Below are 20,729 nucleotides of genomic sequence, written 5' to 3'. Positions count from 1 at the left end.
TTGCCTTATAGCTCTAGCTATAGCACTTCAGTTCAATGTCAACTGGTAGACATGAATATAAACATCATCTCACCCATGCAGTGCTTAGCACCAGGCAAGCTCATGACAGACAGCTGTTGAACAAATGGATGTATGTATGAATATTGTTCATTGGTCACCTTCACTTCTCCACCAGACTCAATCAGTCGGTGCCCTGGGCTCCCACTGCTGCTTATTCTGCCCCTATTAAAGCACTCATCATTTGAGGTTATATTTTTAGTCCCCACTACAGCTCGGTGAGGGCAAGAAATGGTACCCATTCATCATGGTCTCCTGCACATAGTCTCAATGAATGCTGAAAGAATAAGTGAGGGAACAAATTAGCATAAAGAGAAAGAGGCACCCTCTCTTCTGTATGTAGATAGACCAGACACATATGCTCAGACAGGCAGAGAGAGGGTCAGGTAGTAAGGACCATGCTTCGGCTCCAGTGTTAACACTGACCTGTGTTCAAATCCTGACTGTACCACTCCTCATTAGCTGTTTACCTGGGGGCAAGTTTCCCGGCCTCTTTGAGCGTCAGTTTCCTGATCTTCAGTTTCCATCGTAAAATAGAGATAATATTCCTACCTACCTGAGGAGGTTGTCGTAAAGATGAAGTGAAGTAATGCATGTAAGGTTCTGAGCACAGTGCCTGGTTCTGAGTATGTGCTCATGGAACAGTAGCCACTATCATAATAATATTATCACTGTTGTTGATTCAGTGGACCTATAGACATATTCCCAGGTGACACTAGTGATAAAGAACCCTCCTGCCAGTGCAGGAGACATAAGAGATGCAGGTTCGATCACTGGGCCAGGAAGATTCCCTGGAGGAGGGCATGGCAGCTTACTCCAGTATTCTTGTCTGGAGAATCCCATGGACAGAGGAGCCTGGAGGGCCACAGACCATAGGGTCCCAAAGAATTGGACACGAATGAAGCGACTTAGGAGCACATTAACAGAGATTCCTCCCATCCTCCCCCTCATCCCACTGGCCTCCTCCCTGTTCCTCAAACACTTTGAGCATATTTTGATATTAGGGCCTTTAGGCTTGATCTTCCCTCCCCTGGAAAACCACCCTCAGATATCCTGTGCTCTTCCCACTCCCAATCTCCCTGACTCCACCTTAATTTTGTTTTAGAATTATGACATTCTAACAAGATATATAATTTACCTATTCATTTATTAGCTATTGCCTGTCCTTTGGTTAAGACATGAGGTCAATATGTTGATCTGTTTTGTCCCCTGCTAAATCTCCAGGATCTTGGACAATGCTGGTAGACAGTAGGTGCTCAACAAATGTCTCTTGAGTGGATGAATAAAACCACTTGACTCCCTTATCTCCTTCACCTCTCTGCTCAAAGTTACCTCTTTTCAGAGGCCTTCCGACATGGATGCCTCCCCCTACCCCATCTCCTTCTGCCTCTCACTCAGCTTTGTTTCTCTCCTCAGCATTCATCTCCCCTGGGGTATTATATATTTCTGTTTTTGCTTGCCCTACCCCTTAGTTCCATGCGGTCAGGGGATTTTTCTGTCTTGTTCTAGGGCCAGCATCATGGACACATGACCTGAGCAGTCACACAGGGCCCCATGCTTAGAAGGTTTAATGTGCTACTGTCATGGTCTTATCGTGGTCTAAATTCTTACATTAAGAATTTTTTTAAATTAAAAATTAATTTTTGGCCACTCAGCATGTGGGGTCTTAGTTCCCCAACCAGGGATAGAACCTACTCTCCCTGCATTGGAAGTTCAGAGTCTTAGCCACTGGACTGCCAGAGAAATCTCTTAATAATAATTTTAAACTGGGGTCTTGCATTTTCATCTGGCCCTGGGCTCTGCAAAATTCTGTAGCTGATTCCGGCTATATCCGCAGTGCCCAGAACAGCCCATGGTAGGTGTTCAAGGATTTGTGGAATGAAGGAAGGAGTGGAGGAGGCCAAGGGGTGGAGGTGGAGACACACACATGCCACCACTGCCTGGACACTTGTGCAGCTTTGTAGAAATCAGCCCTGGCAGAAACCTGGGCATGAGAGGCAGGTCCTCAGAAACTGGCCTGAGTGCCCAGGTGGTGGGGGAGCCGCTAAACCTGCCTTCCCCCAACCCTGGGCAGCAGCCCACTGGGGAAGGGGTCCAGATGGCCAAGTAGGCTCAGGCTGAGGAGAGGCCTCTTGACTCATCCAGCCGCTCAGTGCTCCTGGCCTGACAGGAGCACTGGCTTCACCCAGCCCCCACCACCTTCAGGAGGACATGGTGATGGGTGGCCAGAGAGGGACGGAAATGACGATAAATGCCCTTGTCTGCAGCTTGCTCAGATCGTTCAGGCCTAAGTAGGGACAGTGACTACCGAAGCTCCATGCCTTGGAGCTGGGAAGGACTCTCAGCTCCACCCCCTCCCCACGGGGCATATGTGTGTGTGCACGTGCATGTATGTGAACACGAGACTTTGTACATGGTTGTCCATTTGTAGCTGGACGGGTAGAACTCGCTGGGAGTCTGAGTATTGTATAGATGAAAGCAGATCATACTTGCCAGGAGTGTGTGTACGTGACAAAATGATACCACATCAGTCTATGTGGGCATAAGGCTGGCTGTGTGTGTGTGTGTGTGTGTGTGTGCACGCACACATGTGAGGAGGGTGCCTGCATATGGATGCAACATTTTACACTGGTCAGAAATGTGGATTCTGGGTTCAGATCTTTGCACAGCCACCCAGTAGCTATGCAGCCTCAGGCACTTTTGGTTCTCCAGCCTGTATATGGTGTTTGTGTGCCTACGTTTGTCTGGATCAAAGTGTGTGTGTGTGTGTGTTTGAGGAGCAATACAACTCTTCTGGGAGGTCTTCCTGGATACCCATCCCAAAGTGGAAGCCTCAATTTTTCTCTTTTGTGAATTGAATTGTTCAGTTGCTCAATCAGGGTCCATTCTTTTCGACCCTGGACTGCAGCCTATCAGGCTCCTCTGTCCGTGGAATTCTCCAGGCAAGAATATTGGAGTGGGTTGCCATTTCCTCCTCCAGGGGATCTTCCTGACCCAGGGATGGGAACTGTCTCCTGTGATTCTTTACTGCTGAGCCACTAGGGAAGCACAGTTTGTTGTTATATATTTATGTTGCTGTTTCTTCACTGATTACTAAGTGTCAGCTCCTTGGGGGTAGGGGGTTTTGATCTGTTCACTGCTGTGTCCTGATCACTGGGTACACAGTATACAGAGTAAATACCGTTTCAATGGATGAACATAGGGCTGTGTCTGTGTGGTATGAGGAGAGAGATAGGGGCTGATAGACGTCATGGGTGCCTGGAGGGACCTGTGCTCAAGTCGGGTCTCTATTCTCTTCCATTCCCAGCTGTTCACAACCATTTCTTCAGCCGTCCTCACTGTATGGGAATGACAACGTCCGATCAACTTCCTGTACTGCCTTTGATGACATCTTTCCCCTTTTCTGGGTCTAAGGGACTCACTTGCCTCAACTGTAACATGGGAGAGAGGATGGGTTGGTTCATGACCAGCCTCGTATTTGACCTAAAGCACTATGAAAATAGTTTCAATCAAATTCCCTCTTGAATTAATTCAATATTTATTATGCACCTATTGTGTACCAGGCACTCTTCTAGACCCGCCCTGCCCCCGTAGCGCAGAAAGTGAATGATGAAGGCAGATACAAACCATAAAATCTCATTGAATCTTGGACACCCTCTCCTGAAATCACTCTCCATGCCTCATGGAATTTTAGTCTTCACAGTCTAAAATCACTGAGGGGATTTCTCTGTTCACATACTGATCTTGCTCCCTCAGCAGTCTCCAGGGTCAGCCAAGCCGGGACCCAGCATGTCTCTTTGGTTGCTGTAGTCTGCCCACCAAGCCACAGGGCCCTGACATACAGTAGGCACTTGGGAAATACGTGTGGAATGAGCTTGAAAATAAATGACGGACTAACGAAGACTGGAAAACAAGACCTCCCCTAATCCTGGGTGAGTCATCACCCACTTTGCAGATGAGGAAATTGAGGCTCAGGAAGGCAAAGCCGTTTGCCCAGTCCCACAACCGCAGCTAAGCAGTGTGTGGCTGTGGGATGCAGCAGAGGAAGCTTGGGAGCCCAGAGGAGCATTCCCACACCCCCACCCCCACCCCAGAGATGCCACACATCCAGCTGGAGATGTGCTGATGGGGGGTGGGTGGTTGGGAGGTCGAGGGACAGTGCGAAGCAACTCAGGGGTCTCTGTCTCAGTCCCCAGGAGTGGAGATGATGTGTTGGCAGGAGATTAGTAAAAGCCTGGCGCTGATGGGGGAGCTTCCGGCTCCCTGTCCCCAATTCTGGGAGCTGGGGCTCCTGGGACCCTGATTCGTTGGGGCCGGGCAGCTCCAGTCTCCGAAGCTGGGTAGACATCCCCCGCCCCCACCTTTCCCCCCCTCCCCGAGCCTACCCGGGAATCCCGATTCGGGGTCCTCCCTATACACCCTCAGCCTGGAGGCCAGCCTGCAGCCCTCAACCGGCTACGTGGGGGGGCCCTGCCTTTCTTGGGGAGCGATGGAATTCCCCCCTCCCCGCCCGGAGCCCCTCCCTCCCAGGGGCCAGGTCCCCCTCCCGGCCGCAGTCGTAGTCCAAAGCTTACCTTGCAGGGGGGCTGGGGAGGGGATGCCCCGCCCTCTCCGGCCTGGGGGGCAGGAGGGGACCGGGGTGTCCAGACCCTTTGTTTGCCGGGGTGTGTGTGTGTGTGTGTGTGTATGTGTGAGATCGGGAGCCCCGCTGGGATGTAGGTCCGTGCGCGCGCGTACCCGGGCCTTGACGGCCGCTGTGATGCTGAACTGCCAGGGTTGGAGGAGGAGGAGGAAAGGGGGACTCCCCCGCCCCCGCCCGCCTACTCGCGGGTTTGAATGGACCGTGAGGGGGAGGGGCAGCGGCGGGCGGGCGCTTTTGTCCGAATGGCCCCACCCCTTCCCGGGGCCGGGGAATCCCCCACACCCCACCCATTTAAAGACCTTTACTCCTTCCTCTCCAGCGCCCCCCCAAACGCCTGCTTGGTTGGGGGGAGTCCGGAAGAGGCGCCCTTCACTCAAGTGGCTGAATCTCTACCCATTCTCCCTGTCCCCCGCCCTGCGCCCTTTAATCTGAGATAATCCTGGCCCTAGGCTGCAACGCAGCCTTTTATCCCGGTATCAAAGCGTGGGTAGGGATACATGAAAACGTGTGGCTGCGGTCGCCCAAGCTCAGTATAATGGAGTTCTTAGAGTCTGGAACGAGGAAGGGGATCCCAGACGAAAGAGGGAGGGACTGCGAAGAGTCCCAGAGTACCTCGACGGAGAAAGACCCCCTGCGTGCGCACTTCCAAGCTCTTCCACCCCTCCCCCACCTGGCGCGGGGCACCCGCACTGGCCGCTAGTTAGACACTAGCGACACCCAGCGGACGCATGGGGAGCCGCCGTAGACAAGCTCCTGAGGCCCGTTAAGTGCGGTCGGGTGATTCCAGAGCGGGCGTGTATGCGCGAATCCCCGCTAAGGAGTGGCAGAAGATGGGGGAGGCAAGAGGGGAAGCTGTGGTCCGAGCCAGGGAAACACCAGTTCTCAAGGCAGGGCCACATCGCCCCCATCTCGACTCCTCGAGGGCAGGGCCACAACCTTCCTTCACTTAGACCCTCCTAGAGCAGGGCCTTGTACTCCTTGTACTGGGAAGGTCCTTTCCCATCAGGCACCATCTCCAGGACAAAGTTAAGTCCCTCTTCACAAAAGACGGGAGCGAGGTCTTTTCGCTGAGGCCGAGCCCCAGTAGTGGGCTCAGGCTGACGTCACTGTGGCGTGGCTAAGAGGACAATCCTCTTTTTCAGTCTCGCCAACTGCCCCCTCTCCCAAGGCTGCCGTAAACGCCCACCGTGGGGTAGCGGGAGATGAGGGGGGCTCGAGGTTGGAGAACCCACCCGTAAGTCCCCAGGAGGGGCCTAGTAGAGGCCGGAAGCCGGATGAGGTCTCAGCGGACTCCGGAGAGCCGGAACACGTGCGCAGGGCTCTTTAAGAACTTGGTCGCCAGTGCCGCTGCTGAGGTTACTAAGGATGTGACGTCACGCGAGGGCGGGGTGTGAGCGTCAAGGCGGAAGCGGAAGGGGCGGGGCTCCGCGGGCTCAGTTTCAGTGCTGCCGCTGCTGCCGCCGCCGTCGCCGCCACCGCTACCAGAACCCTGGAGGGCTGGGCCCCGAGGCAAGATGGTGGACTACAGCGTGTGGGACCACATCGAGGTGTCTGATGATGAAGACGAGACGCACCCCAACATCGACACCGCTAGCCTCTTCCGCTGGCGGCACCAGGTAGAGCTCGCGCGCCCAGCCCCTTCCCCCACTCCCGGGACTCCGCTTCAGAGTTCTGACCCCCTGATACTGCCGGGGGGCCCCAGCCATTGATACCTGGGATTGCCCCCTACAGCCTGGACTTTCCGAATAGCCTAGGGTTCTTCGATTCAATTCCGGGGCCATAGAATTGCCGGGACCCCTGAGTTCCTTGCCCGCGATGCCGGCGCCGCCCCCCCACCCCCACCCCCACCGCCCCGCGCTTCCAGTTTCTTCTTGAAACGCCAGGTTGACCTGTACGGTATCGTTTTAGAGTTTAGACTGCCAAGACAAGCTTTTGACGTGCCTCCCAATCCTGCTTGGGATCTTCCATTTACACCCAGATTTCTACCTCAGAATCTGGATCCTGAACCTAGTCGGGTACCCAGTTAAGATCTTGGCTGTTCCATGGCCCCTCCTAACCCCTGTGCTCAGTCGCTTCAGTCGTGTCCAACTCTGTGACCCCATGGACTGTAGCCCGCCAGGCTTCTCTGTCCGTGCGATTCTCCAGGCAAGAATACTGGAGTCGGTTGGCATTTCCTTTTCCACGGGATCTTCTCGATCCAGGGGTCGAACCCGCGTCTTTTATGTCTCCTGCATTGGCAGGCAGGCTCTTTACCACTGGCCCCGTCTGGAAGTCCTCCAAAACCCTAGAGTTCCCGATAGTTTAAGTCTGTTCTGCGACCTGCTTTTCTGGATCCTTATGGTTCAGATCCAGAAGTCTTACTCCTCTGAATAAAAGAATTCTGTCTTCCCCTGAGATTTCTATTCCTGGCTTGGGACTCCAACCCACACCCAGGACCCCTCCCCTAGAACAAAGATTGGTACCCCCTCCCCCCAAGGCCCTCAGTCTCATCTAGGCCTGGAATTTTGAAACCTGGGTCCTGTTCAGAATGAACCACCACCTCCACCCTGATGGAGCCTCCAATTCCGGAGGCTCTCCTTTAGCCTCTGGTACTGTTAGACCCAATTTCCCATTACATCAGGAAACCCTACCCACGTGGCTTCCTGCCCAGCCAGAACCCCTGCCCCTCCTTGGTACCTCACACCCAGTCCCCGCCCACCCCCAAGACAGACTTCCAGTGGGAACCTTTGCCAGCTTCAGAATGCCACATTCAAACCCAAGTCCAGGACCCAAATCCACCCCATCTCCCTTCTGACCCAAACTTGGTGTGCTATTCTTAGACATCCACAATGACCCTGCTGTTACAAGGAACCCGCCCATCCTGATTCCAGATTCACCGCCCCTTCTTTTATCTATTTTCCCCCAAATACAGACCCCCAGAATCCCAAGTCTGTATGTTCTTTCGACAGCCTGCAACCCCCCCCCCCCCCCCCCCCCCCCCGCCCCGCAGCCGCTCAGCTGTGCTCACAGGCCAACAGAATGGCTCTCCTGAGACCTTGTGTGCTAACTTCTTGCTCCACCAACTCAGAGCTCCTACACCCACATTCCAGGGGCTGCTCTGCTCTCACACTTATGGAATATACCTTCTAGAACTTTCCAGTTAGGAAAGCCTCATTCTGTCTTTCCATGTATCAGCTCGCAGTTGTTTATCCAGAAACACCTAGAAGCGCCCTTCCTCATCCTGCTGAGACACAGTATCCGTGCCTACATCTAGTCCCAGTTCTGGGTCCAACCCATTACTTAAAGCAGCAGCCTCCTGGCTAGGGCTTCCCTGGTGGCTCAGATGGTAAAGAATCTGCCTGCAGTACAGGAGACCCAGGTTCAATCCCTGGGTGGGGAATATCTCCTGGAGTAGGGAATAGTGACCACTCCAGTATTCTTGCCTGGAGGGAGAATCCCATGGACAGAGAAGCCTGGCGGACTACAGTCCATGGGGTTGCAAAGAGTCGGATACGATTGAGCGACTAACCCTTTCATCTGGCTAGTGTACCTGGTGGGCAAGCCACTGGAGTGGAAAAAGAAAGTTCTAGTATTTCTCTCTTGCCACATGTGACATTTTATGATGAAATATTGAAGCTCTCCGCAAAGCTCTAAAGCCCATTCTTGGGAACACCTATTCTTGTCACGAAGTTGATCTCTATCACCAGGTTTGGTCCTGCTGGTTTGGGAGGCCATGCCCGCTCTCATACAGCGTCCTCCTCTCACCACGCCCAACTTCCTCCTGGTGCAAAACCTTTCCCTGTCCAACCGCTCAGGACCCAGGGCTGTCGTGGAGATGAGTGGAGGCAGGGAGCCTAGTGTCTCCAGCACGAGGTTCAGCTGCCAGTGACTGGCAGCCTGGGCTCCAGCCCTGCCACAGGACCATCACTGCTTTGGGGGAGCGGGCCCTCCGCCTCCATGAGGCTGTTGTGAAAATGAAATGAGATTAGATCTGGAAAGAACTTGGCTCGGGGCCTGGGAGGAAAGAGTAAGCAATACCAAGAGTGGAAGAGGGGATTAGCCAAAAGGTAGCCTGGTACCCTTGTGAGCGCAGGCCTGCCGGACTAGGTTCATATCCTGGTCCTTCTGCATATCACTGACTTGCTATGATCCAGTGAGGGTTTTTGTTTTTTTTTTAATTAATTTGACCGCACAGGGTCTTAGTTATATTGTGCTGGATCTTTAGTTGCAGTATGTGGAATCTATTAATAGTTCTCTGACCGGAGATCAAACTGGGGCCCCTTGCATTGAGAGCACAGAGTCTTAGCCACTGAACCACCAGGGAAGTCCCCAGAAGTGAGTTTTGATCGCTGTGTGCCTCAGTTTCCCCAGTTGGCAATCTTAATAGTATCCACCCAATAGGCTTGTGAGAGCCACCTTATGAATTTAACATGTGTACTGCTTGCAGGAGAGCACTGGAACATAATAAGCTTTTTGGAAACTTTAGCTCCTGTCATCATCATTGCTTGGATAATTCATGCTCATGGTAAAAAATAAAAACTAATCCCAAGGCTCCAGAAGGGGACAAGTGAGTCTTCCCAGTTCCAGCTCCCTGGCTCCCTTGGCCAGAAACAGCTGCCAACCCTGGTTTCTTGTGGCTCCTTTCAGTGAGCCAGGCGGCATCCAGGTTCTGTGAGCCTTGGGTCCTCCCGTCTCTGTGTAAGGCAGGGAACAGGGACGCCTGTGGCCCCTTCTCACCACTGAGCTTTCTGCCCTGCCTAGCCTGACAGCCTCTCCCGGAGGTGTAAAGTCCAGGTCGGGCAGGCTGCCACCCCCAGCTGCTCCACGAGGCCTTTATTTAGCTTTGGCCTCCCTGGCGGCTGCTCAGAGGATGCTGGAGGATTTTGATGGCCACCCAGCAGACACCAGCAGTGTGGTAGGTTCCTGCTGTCCCCTGAGGCCAGCGGTGATGCCAATAACCCCTCTCAAGGCAGGGGGAAGGTTTCAGAAGGACACAGGCCTGTCGTGAAAAAAGGGAGGCAACAGTGGCTGCAAGGCCTTAAGGGTCTTGTCCACCCCTTAACCAAATGGGAAAAGTGAGGCTCATGATTGGCCATGTCAGTCCAGTGGGGTGTGAGAGAAGGGCTCGGGTCTCCCGGTTCTCACCCATGAGTGCCTGGCCTGTGCTGGAGCCTGGAGATGCAAGCTCGAGTAAAGCACAGAAGTCAGTTAGCAAACCATTCTGGTGACCGTGGCCATGGCGGTGGTGAGGACAGGATGTTGCAAGCGGTTTCCTTGAGGTAACTCATTTAATCCTCACAACCACCCTGTGAGGCCCCATTTCATAGGGCTTCCCAGGTGGCACTGGTGGTAAAGAACCCGCCTGCCAGTGCAGGAGACACCAGAGTTGCGGGTTCGATCCCTGGTTGTGGAAGATCCCCTGGAGAAGGAAATGGCAATCCGGAGGAGCCTGGCGGGCTGCAGTCCATAGGGTCACGAGAAGTCGGACACGACCGAAGCGATTTAGCACACCCATTTCATAGAGGGGGACACCAAGGCAGGGGGAGGTGTAAGCGACTTTGCTAAGGTCACACTGCCGGTAGGTGTGGAGCTGGGTGCTCTGATGCAGTAGCAACTGCTCCCAGTTACCAGGCATGTACCAGGTATCGAGCTAAGCACTTGAAGTGCACTTTCTTGTTTGAGCCCCAGTACCATCCCCAGAAAGGGAGACGGTCCTGTTGGACAGACAGTGATGACAGCAGCCAGTGTGGTAATGGGCTGACTGCACGTCCAGCACAGCTCTGGCTGTACAGCCTCTTTTGTGTCTTCCAGTGCAAGCTCGTGAGGTTGGCACTGTTTTCTGCCTCTGACAGATGAGGAAACTGAGGTTTGGGGATTGGCCCAGAGACTCCCGGCCATTATGTGGTGGCCGTGGGGTATGACCCCCGGTTTGGGGTCTCAAGGCTTTCCATCAGCGTGTCATCATGTCACCTGATGACCACTGAGGGGCCTTTGGGGTTCAATGACTCTAGGGGTCTCGCACTTGGGGAAGGCTTTATTGAAGCTGAGACTTATGGACAAAGCAGATGGAGCGAGGGGAGTTCCAACAAGGAGGAACAGCATGTGCAGAGGCTAAGAGGCAGGAGAGAGCTGGTCCGTTTGGGGAGCCACGAGGGCCGGCGTTGGTCTGAGACCCAGCCCCTCAAGGAACGTTGGTGCCGTCTGGGCAGCTTGGGGCAGGAATTTGGGGTCCCCTCTGAACAGGGAGGGCTGTGGTCAGATGGGTGTGTTTCCAGGACTCCTCTGGCAGCTTCTGAGCCTGGAGTGGGGGGATGGTGATGGCATCTCTCAGGGTTCAGTGTGGCTCTGGGTTGAACAGATGCTGCGGGGAACCAGGGGCAGGTGATGGAAAGCCGTGGCACCTCTCAGTGTTCAGGCTGTGGCTCTGGGTTGAGCAGACATTGCAGGGAGCTGGGGGAGGTGATGGGGAACTGGGGCAGGGGTGGACAGTGACAGAGCCCTGTGATCCATTGAGGGGTCTGGATGAGGAAGCTGAGCTGACGTGTCGTCACTGAGCTTGGGGTTCAGCAGAAGAGTTCTGAGGAGCACCGTTTAGGATGGGGGTATACAGGAGTCTGGTGGGTCTGCCCCACGCTGGGCTCCAGAGGCGTGCTGGCCTGGAGATAGCTGAGTGGGCCCTGCGGATCCAGGTGCAGCCCGTGGGGTGGAGCACATTAGAGGGACGACTGGAAAGGAAAAGTGTGGTGATTTGGTGGCAGAGAGGGAGGGAATGACTCACAGCAGGCCTCAGCTGGGGGCAGGAGGCAGGGGCGAGGGTCTTCCCTGAGGGAGGACACAGCAGAAAAATAGGTTTGGGGGAGCTCAGGTAGGGGGTTGAGTTGGGGAGTTCAGTCTTGGGCACAGAGCTGGTGGTGCCTGTAACACACCGAGACAGCAGTGGCTGGAGGGCCATGTGGCCAGAGTAGGGTGCCTGAGTGTTACTGAGGGTGCTCCAGGCAGGAGGGGAGCCTGAGACCCTGGGGAGGGGGGAGGCCTTCTTCCAGCGTGTGATTATTACATCCAACAAGTCTTAAGTCGCTGCTGTGCACCAGGTTCCTGGCTCTAGAGTCACAAGAGTGACCAGATCCCCACCTTTGTGGAGCCAGTCTCCTTGGAGGTGGACAGCACCCAAAACAGGAGAGAGAACTGTCACAGAATGTTGTCAGGTGACAAGTGCTGAGGAGGAAGATCAGGCAGAGCGGGAGAGGGGGCGGTCGTGACCCTCAGCAGTATCAAGGAAGGCCTCATCTGGAAGGGACATTTTTTTTGAGTGCACTGCATGACTTACAGGATCTCAGTTCCCCATCCAGGGACTGAACCCTGGTCCCCAGCAGTGGAGCCTCAGAGCCTTAATCACTGGACCACCAGGGAATTCCTCTAAGAGACATTTGAAGATGATGAAGATGCAGGGTCTGGGGAGGTGGGGTGGTTCTGAAGAGAGAGCATTCCAGGCCAAGGGAACACACAGGCAGTGCAAAGGCCCTGAGGCTTGAAGTGAGTTCGGGAAAAGGTGAGGCAGCCAGTGTGGCTGGAGGGAGGGGGTGAGCAGGAGGAGATGAGGCTGTGGAGGAGACCAGACAGGTTGTGCTTGGCTTTATGGGCTCCGGGGAGGACTTAGGCTTTTGCTCCAAGTGAGGTAGGAGTCATAGAAGGTTCTTATTTTTTTTTTAACATTTATTTATATACTTGGCTGCATTGAGTCTTAGTTGTGGCACACAAGATCTTTGTGCCGCAAGATCCTTGATTCTGTGTATTGCAGTACACAGGCTCTTTAGTTGTGACCCCGGCTTAATTGCCCCAAGGCATGTGGGATCTTAGTTCCCCAACTAAGGATCAAACCACTTTCCCCTGCGTTGGAAGGCGAATTCTTATTCACTGGACCGCGGGGGACGGCAGCCATAGAAGCTTCAGTGCAGAGAAGGCACCCGCCCTGGCTCAGGCCTACCTTAGGGGTGAGAGCGGGAGCCGGGCATCCAGTGCGTGGAGGTCGGTGTGGACCTTCTCTGGGGTCATCCCAGGTGCGACTGGAGAGCCCGGGGCTGAGGACAGGGCCAGGCTCTTCCCCAGAGTGACGGGCCATGCCCAACCCTCAGGCCCGGGTGGAGCGCATGGAGCAGTTCCAGAAAGAGAAGGAGGAGCTGGACAGGGGCTGCCGTGAGTGCAAGCGCAAGGTGGCCGAGTGCCAGCGGAAGCTGAAGGAGCTGGAGGTGGCCGAGGGCGAGGGCAGCAAGGCCGAGCTGGAGCGGCTGCAGGCTGAGGCGCAGCAGCTGCGCAAGGAGGAGCGGAGCTGGGAGCAAAAGCTGGAGGAGATGCGCAAGAAGGAGAAGAGCATGCCCTGGAACGTGGACACGCTCAGCAAGGATGGCTTCAGCAAGGTTGGCGGGGCCTGGGCCTGACGGGCAGCGGGCAGGGGCAGGGAGCACTGCGCACGTCCCGGAATGGATGGATGCTGGCGGAAAGGGGAGTAGTGCCAGAGGGGAAGAGAGCAGGTGGGGGGGCCTGGCCGGTGAGGCACCCCACCAGTACCCCTCCCTCTGATCTGCCCGAAGGCCCCAGTCCGAGGCCACACCTGCCACGCCCACGCCACACTGATGTGCACGGCGCCGTCACCGCCTCCGCTGTGGATGGGATGGGCGTTGCGGCCGCGGCCGGCCCGGCCATGTTCGAGGCGCCCCACGGCCGCAGCCTCGCCCCAGCCCACTCCCCTTCTCGCCTCACCACAGAGCATGGTCAACACCAAGCCTGAGCAGGCAGAGGAGGAGTCGGAAGAGGTGAGGGAGCAGAAACACAAAACCTTCGTGGAAAAGTATGAGAAACAGATCAAACACTTCGGTGAGTTGGGCCCAGGCGTGGGCTCCAGGTGGGTGGTGCGCATGCGGTAGGGCTGGCCCTCTGCGTCCGGGGGGCTGGAGCACCTCACCATCACCTTCTGGTAGGCATGCTACGCCGCTGGGACGACAGCCAGAAGTACCTGTCAGACAACGTCCACCTGGTGTGTGAGGAGACAGCCAACTACCTGGTCATCTGGTGCATTGACCTAGAGGTGGAGGAGGTGTGTGCAGACAGTGCTGAGTGGGGGGGGTTGGGAGGGCCCAAAAGGCTCTGCCTTTTTTTTCTCATATTTTTAAAATTCTCTTCATCATTCATGTTTGTTCAGAAAATTACAGTAGGCATGAAGGGAAAAAGAATGCATTTTTAAACACTGTCTGGAGTCTAATATAGGAAGCCATACCATTATCTCTTAGGGGGAAAAGGGCGTTAATTTTACATTGAAGTTAAATATTAAGACCAGCGTCCAAGTAAGCCACGGATAAGATTTAAGTGCAAGTTGTGTTTTCACACAGTGGGGGCTGGGGACAGGAGCCTGCCACTCGGTGACGCTGTCCTCCCTTGGCAGAAATGTGCCCTCATGGAGCAGGTGGCTCACCAGACCATCGTCATGCAGTTCATCCTGGAGCTGGCCAAGAGCCTCAAGGTGGACCCCCGTGCCTGCTTCCGGCAGTTCTTCACCAAGATCAAGGTAGGGAGGTGGTCCTCCTCAGGGATCCAGGCTGCGGGCCACTGGGGGAGGCAGACACGGATCCACTCGGACTCAAGCCTCTGTGATCAGAATCTCATCCATCAGCAGAGGATTAGTCCGTGGAGGAGCTGGGTAGTGGGTGGCTCCAGTGGAGATTTGGAAAGCTAAGCTGGCAGCACGTGCTGAAAATCCCAACCTAGGTGAGGGCCGGAGTCATGAGCGCCTGTGGGTTTCTTACCTGAACACCTGAAGAACAGAGCTAGGGGAGATTCAGGGCAGACCGGAGGATGATTAAGGGCAGCTATGTTGAGTTTGAGGTGCCTTCGAGACTCCACAGGAGGATGTGGAGCAGGTGGGTGCCACGAGTCTGCAGTATAAGGGGACGTTCAGTCAGATGATTGTAAGTACAGGGGTATAAGGCTGAGCTCAGAGAAGACAGAGGAGGCTAGACAGAGCAGAGGAGAGGCCTGAGCCTCAGAGTACCTGTGATTTAGTTCAGGACCAGCTGTGGGGAGCCCTGGGGCGCCCTGAGGACCTGCACTGGGAGGGTCCTGGGCTCCCAAGTCTCCCCTGGTGAACACAGTCCCTCCCCTGCAGACTGCCGACCGCCAGTACATGGAGGGCTTCAATGACGAGCTGGAAGCTTTCAAAGACCGCGTGCGGGGCCGTGCCAAGCTGCGCATTGAGAAGGCCATGAAGGAATATGAGGAAGAGGAGCGCAAGAAGCGGCTTGGCCCTGGCGGCCTGGACCCTGTCGAGGTCTACGAGTCCCTTCCTGAGGTGAGGCTCCCCAGACCCTGGCAGGTGGCAGGTGGGCTGTCAGCAGGATCCCTGGGACCCAGGCCCTGACCCTGCCCCCTGCACCCACAGGAACTTCAGAAATGCTTTGATGCGAAGGATGTGCAGATGCTCCAAGACGCCATCAGCAAGATGGACCCCACCGTGAGTAACCACACACCCAAGCCCACCTGGTCAGGCAGTGTGTCTCCCCCACCTCCTCCAGCCCTGCTGACCACGTTGCTGCTGGCAGTGCCCCTCCTGGGCTTCTCAAAAGAGTCAGGGAGGTTTTGTCACCATGTGGCCAGCACACAAGATAGCCAGGCTTCATGCCCCACGCTCTCTCACTTTTGTTGAGCAGCTGCTATGTGCCCATCATCTAGATTGAGTGTCCCTGTCCCTGTGGGCTGTTTATGAGCTCACCCAGCTGACTCCACCTTTGCCAGCAACTCAGAGCGGCCCGCTCCACAGTCTCAGTTACCCCATCAAACCAGTATCTCTCAAAAAACATATTAACTCACAAAATCCATAAGCAGGGCCAAGTATGTGGTTGGTGCTGGTGAATCTCAGCTCTTTGGAGCAGTAGCAGCGCTGGTGGATGAGTACCCTGAGTCTTAATAAACCTCTGTTTAAGCCCCTTCCTGCTGCTTGGCTCACTGGTTGGCCACACTGGTTCCCTCGTCTGTAAAATGGATCTAGTTTCTAGACCAGCTCAGGGTTTCTAAAAGCTTCTATGGGGATAAACATGTAGACCAAGGGTCTTCAGAGAGTCTGGCTCAAAGGTTCACTGCCTGTCTGTAAATAAAATTTTGCTGGAACCGCAGCAGCCAGGCTGGTTTATTTTCATCTTGTCTGTAGCTGATTTTGTGCTGCAGCCATATTGAGGTGTGATGGAAAGAGAGGTTTTGACAGGGACTACAGGGCCTTCAAGCCAAAAATATTTGCTGTCTGGCTTTTTTTTTTTTTTTTAAGTTAGCTGACCCTTGTTCTAGACCTACACTTTTAAATTTGAGTTGTTCGTGCTAAGTTGCTTCAGTCATGTCTGACTCTGTGACCCCATGGACTGTAGCCTGCCAAGCTGCTCTGTTCATGGGATCCTCCAGGGAATAATACTGGAGTGGGTTGCCATTTCCTCCTCCAGGGGATCTTTCCGACCTGTGAATTGAACCGGTTCTCATGTCTTCTGCATTGGCAGGCAGGTTCTTGACCACTCGGATTCCCAGGTGGTTCACACAGTAAAGAATCTGCCTGCAGTGCAGGAGACCTGGGTTCCATCCCTGGGCGGGGAAGATCCCCTGGAGAAGGGAACGGCTACCCACTCTGGTATTCTGGCCTGGAGAATTCCATGGATTATATAGTCCATGGGGTCGCAAAGAGTCACACATGACTGAGCAGCTTTCGCTTCACTTCTTTACCACTAGTTCCACCTGGGAAGTTAACTTTGAATTAAAGTTACGTAAAATTCAGGGACTTCTCTGGTGATCCAGTGGCTAAGACTCCACGCTCCCAGTACAGGGAGCCCAGGTTTGATCCCTGGTGAGGGAACTGGATCCCACATGCCACAACTAAGACTCAGCTCAGCCAAATAAATGTATTAAAAAATAAATGAAGTAAAATTTCAAGCTCTGTCCTTGCCTTGCACCAATCACATTCGAAGTACTCAGTAGGCACCCACGTCTGGTAGCTGCCATGTTGGATAGCACAGATTACAGACAAAGATTACAGTTTACCCTCCTCCCAGACAGCTCTGATGTAGAAAGAGCAGAAAGCGGGCTTGGGGATGCGCAGGGGACGGGGGTGCCACCACCAGGCGGCAGCCCAGCCTCACCCACCCACCCTTCTCCCCACAGGACGCGAAGTACCACATGCAGCGCTGCATCGACTCAGGCCTCTGGGTCCCCAACTCCAAGTCCAGCGAGGCCAAGGAGGGGGAGGAGGCGGGTACTGGGGAGCCCTTGCTGGAAGCCACCTCCAAGTCAGGCGACGAGAAGGATGTCAGCGCGTGACCTGCCCCGGCTGCCGCAGGCCCCCGTGCGCCCCTTTTCAGAAAACAAAAATAGATGCCATCTCCCCAGGTCCGGGCTTCCTCCGCTTTTGCTGCTCCCCCACCTAGCCCGGAGGGGCCCCCTATGCCCCTTCCATCGCCCCCCTCTCCCCCAGCCCTCATCCAAGTCTTTGCTTTGAGTCAAAGGGGCTTCACTGCCTGCAGCCCCCCATCAGCATTAAGCCAAAGGCCCGGGGATCCAGGGAGGGGCAGAGGTTGCCAGATTGGTCCATGGGCTGGGGGTGGCTCCCCAGCCAAGGGGCCTGCTCCAGTCACCGTGGGCTCTGTTTTCACTGTTTGCCCGCGTCAAGTCTTCTATATGGTAAACAACAATTATCTTCCAATAAAGGATTTCAGCTGCTCTGTGGGGCATCACGAGGGCTGTGGGCACAGCTCTTCTCTGGGGGGTGGGAAGGGACCTGTGAGTGTTGGCGGTTGGGCCCATGACACCCCTGGCTTTGCCCTCCAGCAAATGGGCTGTGTCCCCCATCCACACTCCAGGCTCTTCCATCACCTGGAACCCTTCCTCAGGTCACCTTTGGATCAGAGCTCTCACCCCACCCCCGTGAAGTCTCTGGCTCATCCCATTCCCCTAAGCCCCTCCCATCATCCATTTGGGAGCATCGCCCTCCGCTGTGTCTCACCTTCCACGGGACCAGCTCTGCCTCCAAGATTGATCTTGAGTCTGTCCACTGCCCTTCATTCTCCACCCTGGTCCAGGACCCGTCACCTCTGGCCTAGACCCCTGTCCCCAGCCTCCTGTCTCTTCCACCTTCACAGGACCCCAACAGGCAGGCAGGGAGCGCCTATGAACACGAGTCCCAGCACATCCTGCCCCAGAGCAGAAGCCTAAGTTCTTGCAGCTCACCGGGGCCTGTACCATCTGCCTGGCCCCCTCCCTGCCCTCATCACCTCGTGGCCTCCCACTGCCCCTCTCGCCAACTCCCTCCTCTCTGCTCTTTGAGCACTCTATCAGTGTGACCTTGAGCAGCTTAATCAGCCTCAGCACTCGTCTCTGTATAGTGATAGAAATGTTCGTGCCTTCTTCCCAGGGTTGTGATGAGTGAGTGAGAGAGATGATGAGCAGGTGCGCATAGCACCTGGTGCATGCTCAAGATCTGGGCCCTGGCATGTCCCTGTCCCTCACCCTGAACACCCTTCCCTGCAGTCTTCCTCTACAAAGTAGTATTTGGGCCCCAGGAAAGACTTAAAGAATAATATCATAAACAAGGACACAGTTTTTAAGACGTGAGGTAATCGAGAATCCAGCTGAAGCCCACTAGCCACCTCTTCTGGGGGATACCACCACCTGGCCAGTGCTCAGCCTGACCAGAGCTCTGGTACCTCCTCGCGGAAGTTTCCTTGACCCTCCTTCTGAGTCATCCCTCACATCCAGCCATGTTGCTTCTTCACCTGCCTGGCTTTGCCAGCCTGTGTATTGCTGTCTCTTTTATGCTGTGAGCACCACCCGGACACAGAGTCTTGGTCCTAAAATGATCCCAGCAACCCTCAGATTCTGGCCCTCAGTGAATGTCTTTGTGCCCAAGGTGATTGCCACCAGAGGGCAATAGTGAACTGCAAACAAGTGGTGTTGCCCGATGCTTTTCATAGAGATTAAAAAGGCAGAGACTTCCCTGGTGGTCCAATGGTTAGGACTCTGTGCTTCCAGTTGGGGCGGGGGGTGGCAGGGGCGGGAAACGGGACGAATTCAATTCCTGGTCTGGGAACTAAAATTCCATACGCCACATACATGGCTGAAAAATAAAGATTTTTAAAGTATTTAAAAATGGCAGGTGGAGGATTGGAGGATTGGGGAGACCCTCCTAAACCCCGTTTATCTGAGATCATTTCAAAATTGTGAACTTTTTAATTCTTTACCACGAAAACTTTCAGAGGTAGAATCTGTATTTCTGGTATTTCCTTTCACCTCGGCCTCCAGTACAACTCAGCACTGCTGTTACTGATCCTTGACTTAAAATTTAAATATTTTGTTCATCATGGATTTTTTTTTTTTCACATTAATGGTGTTTTTGGAAAATATTACATTAAAATATTTATCTTGATTACTGAGTTTGTGACCTCTTTGCTTTCATGTCACATGTACCTCACCCTAGCACTGTTTAACATTTAAAACATCAAATGATATTGAGATACACAGTAAAGGGTCTTTCCTGGCAGTCCAGTGGTAAAGACTCTGGGCCTACACTGCAGAGGGTGTAGGTCCCATCTCTGGTTGGGGAACCAAGATCCCAGATGCCCCATTTCCTTTGTGGCTCAGTGGTAAAGAATGTCTGCTAATGCAGGAGACTAGGGTTCAATCCCTGATCCAGGAAGATGGACCAGGCACGACTTGGAGCCCCTAAGCCCATGCACCACAACCACTGGGCCCGTGCTCTAGAACCTTGGAACCGCAGCTACGGAGCCCAGGTGCTGAAACTGCTGAAGCCAGTACACCTCGAGGCTGTGCTCTGCAGCAAGAGAAGCCCAGGCAGCGAACTGGAGAGCAGCCCCTTGCTTGCTGCAACCAGAGGAAAGCCCACCCAGCAACAAGGACCCAGCACAGCCACACACACACAAATCCCACAGGCCGCAAGTCAGGGCAAAAACAAACAAACCCGGTTCCCTGCCCGCAACCACGGAACCCCATTGTCTCTGGTGTCTTGTGACTTCTTCCAGGGTTTTTCTTTGTAAGATCAAATGTAATCTTATCCCTTCCGTTCCTTTCTACACAAAGCAGAACACACTGCAGTCAGTGACGCATCTTCCTTTTTTCACTGAACCCTGTGACCCCGCAGATCTTTTCTTATCAGTCCATCGGCACTTCCTCATTCTTTCTACTCTGGTAGTCTGTGCTCATCTCAGCATTTATTTCACCAACAGTTTTTTTGAATTAACGCTTGCCGGTTTGTTCGTCTACTTCTACAAGCAACGCAGAGAGGAGTACCCTCCTGCACCATTGCTCACAAGGGCAGGCATCCTACCTAAAGAGTAAGCTCCCAGAAGCAGGATTGGCTGAGTCTTAGCGGCAAACAGAATCCCACCCAAATGTTTCACTAAACAGTGTAATGATGGGGACTTCCCTAGTGGTACAGCAGATAAGAAGGCTTCGCCTGCCAAGCAGAAGACCTGAGTTCAATTCCTGGGTCAGGAAGATCCTCTGGAGAAAGAAATGGCAACCCATTCCAGTATCCTTGCCTGGGAAATCTCATGGACAGAGGAGCCTGGCGGGCTACATTCCATGAGGTCACAAAGAATCCGGCATGACTTAGCGACTAAACAACAACAGTGGATGAATCTGCTTGCCAACACAGGGGTCACCAGTTCAATTCCTGATCCAGGAATATCCCACAAGCAGAGGAGCAACTAATCCTGTGCGCCACAGCTACTGAGCCCCTGCACCCAGGGCCCGGGCTCTGCAACAGGAGAAGCCACTTCAATGGGAAGCCCACCCGCTGCAACGGAAGAGTAGCCCTGGATCGCCACAAATAGGGAAAGTCCACTCGCAACACGAAAACCCAGTGCAACCAAAAATAAATAAATATATATATTTTAAAGTGTGATGATGTGAGTGGGGTAGGAGACCAACAGAGTGGATTCACTTTCTGGAGCTGCTGTAACAAATCACCACATTTAGTGGCTTCATCACAAACAGATTACTTGCACAGGTCAGA

General features: G+C 54.2%; 1 protein-coding gene across 1 annotated transcript; it reads left to right on the top strand.

The window, feature by feature from the left end:
• The first annotated feature begins 6,119 nt into the window (after nt 1-6,119).
• On the top strand, nt 6,120-19,121 carry CDC37 (cell division cycle 37, HSP90 cochaperone). The gene is made up of 8 exons (XM_052643588.1): nt 6,120-6,315; nt 12,811-13,092; nt 13,441-13,549; nt 13,654-13,769; nt 14,115-14,237; nt 14,835-15,017; nt 15,108-15,179; nt 16,865-19,121. The coding sequence occupies exons 1-8, from the start codon at nt 6,214-6,216 to the stop codon at nt 17,018-17,020; spliced, it is 1,143 nt and encodes a 380-aa protein (XP_052499548.1). The 5' UTR covers nt 6,120-6,213; the 3' UTR covers nt 17,021-19,121.
• The last annotated feature ends 1,608 nt before the right edge of the window (nt 19,122-20,729 follow it).

This window comes from Budorcas taxicolor, chromosome 7 (genome assembly GCF_023091745.1).
Source record: "Budorcas taxicolor isolate Tak-1 chromosome 7, Takin1.1, whole genome shotgun sequence".
Lineage (NCBI taxonomy): Eukaryota > Metazoa > Chordata > Mammalia > Artiodactyla > Bovidae > Budorcas > Budorcas taxicolor.
Note: the sequence above shows the minus strand (reverse complement) of the source record. Positions and strands in the feature narration are given on the sequence as shown.

What these genes read in the sequence shown, in the direction of transcription:
- CDC37 (XM_052643588.1), top strand. Translation starts at nt 6,214, where the DNA reads ATGGTGGACTACAGCGTGTGGGACCACATCGAGGTGTCTGATGATGAA. An exon ending in TCTTCCGCTGGCGGCACCAG is followed by an intron (nt 6,316 to 12,810) that starts GTAGAGCTCGCG and finishes CCCAACCCTCAG; the next exon opens with GCCCGGGTGGAGCGCATGGA. An exon ending in TTGACCTAGAGGTGGAGGAG is followed by an intron (nt 13,770 to 14,114) that starts GTGTGTGCAGAC and finishes CTCCCTTGGCAG; the next exon opens with AAATGTGCCCTCATGGAGCA.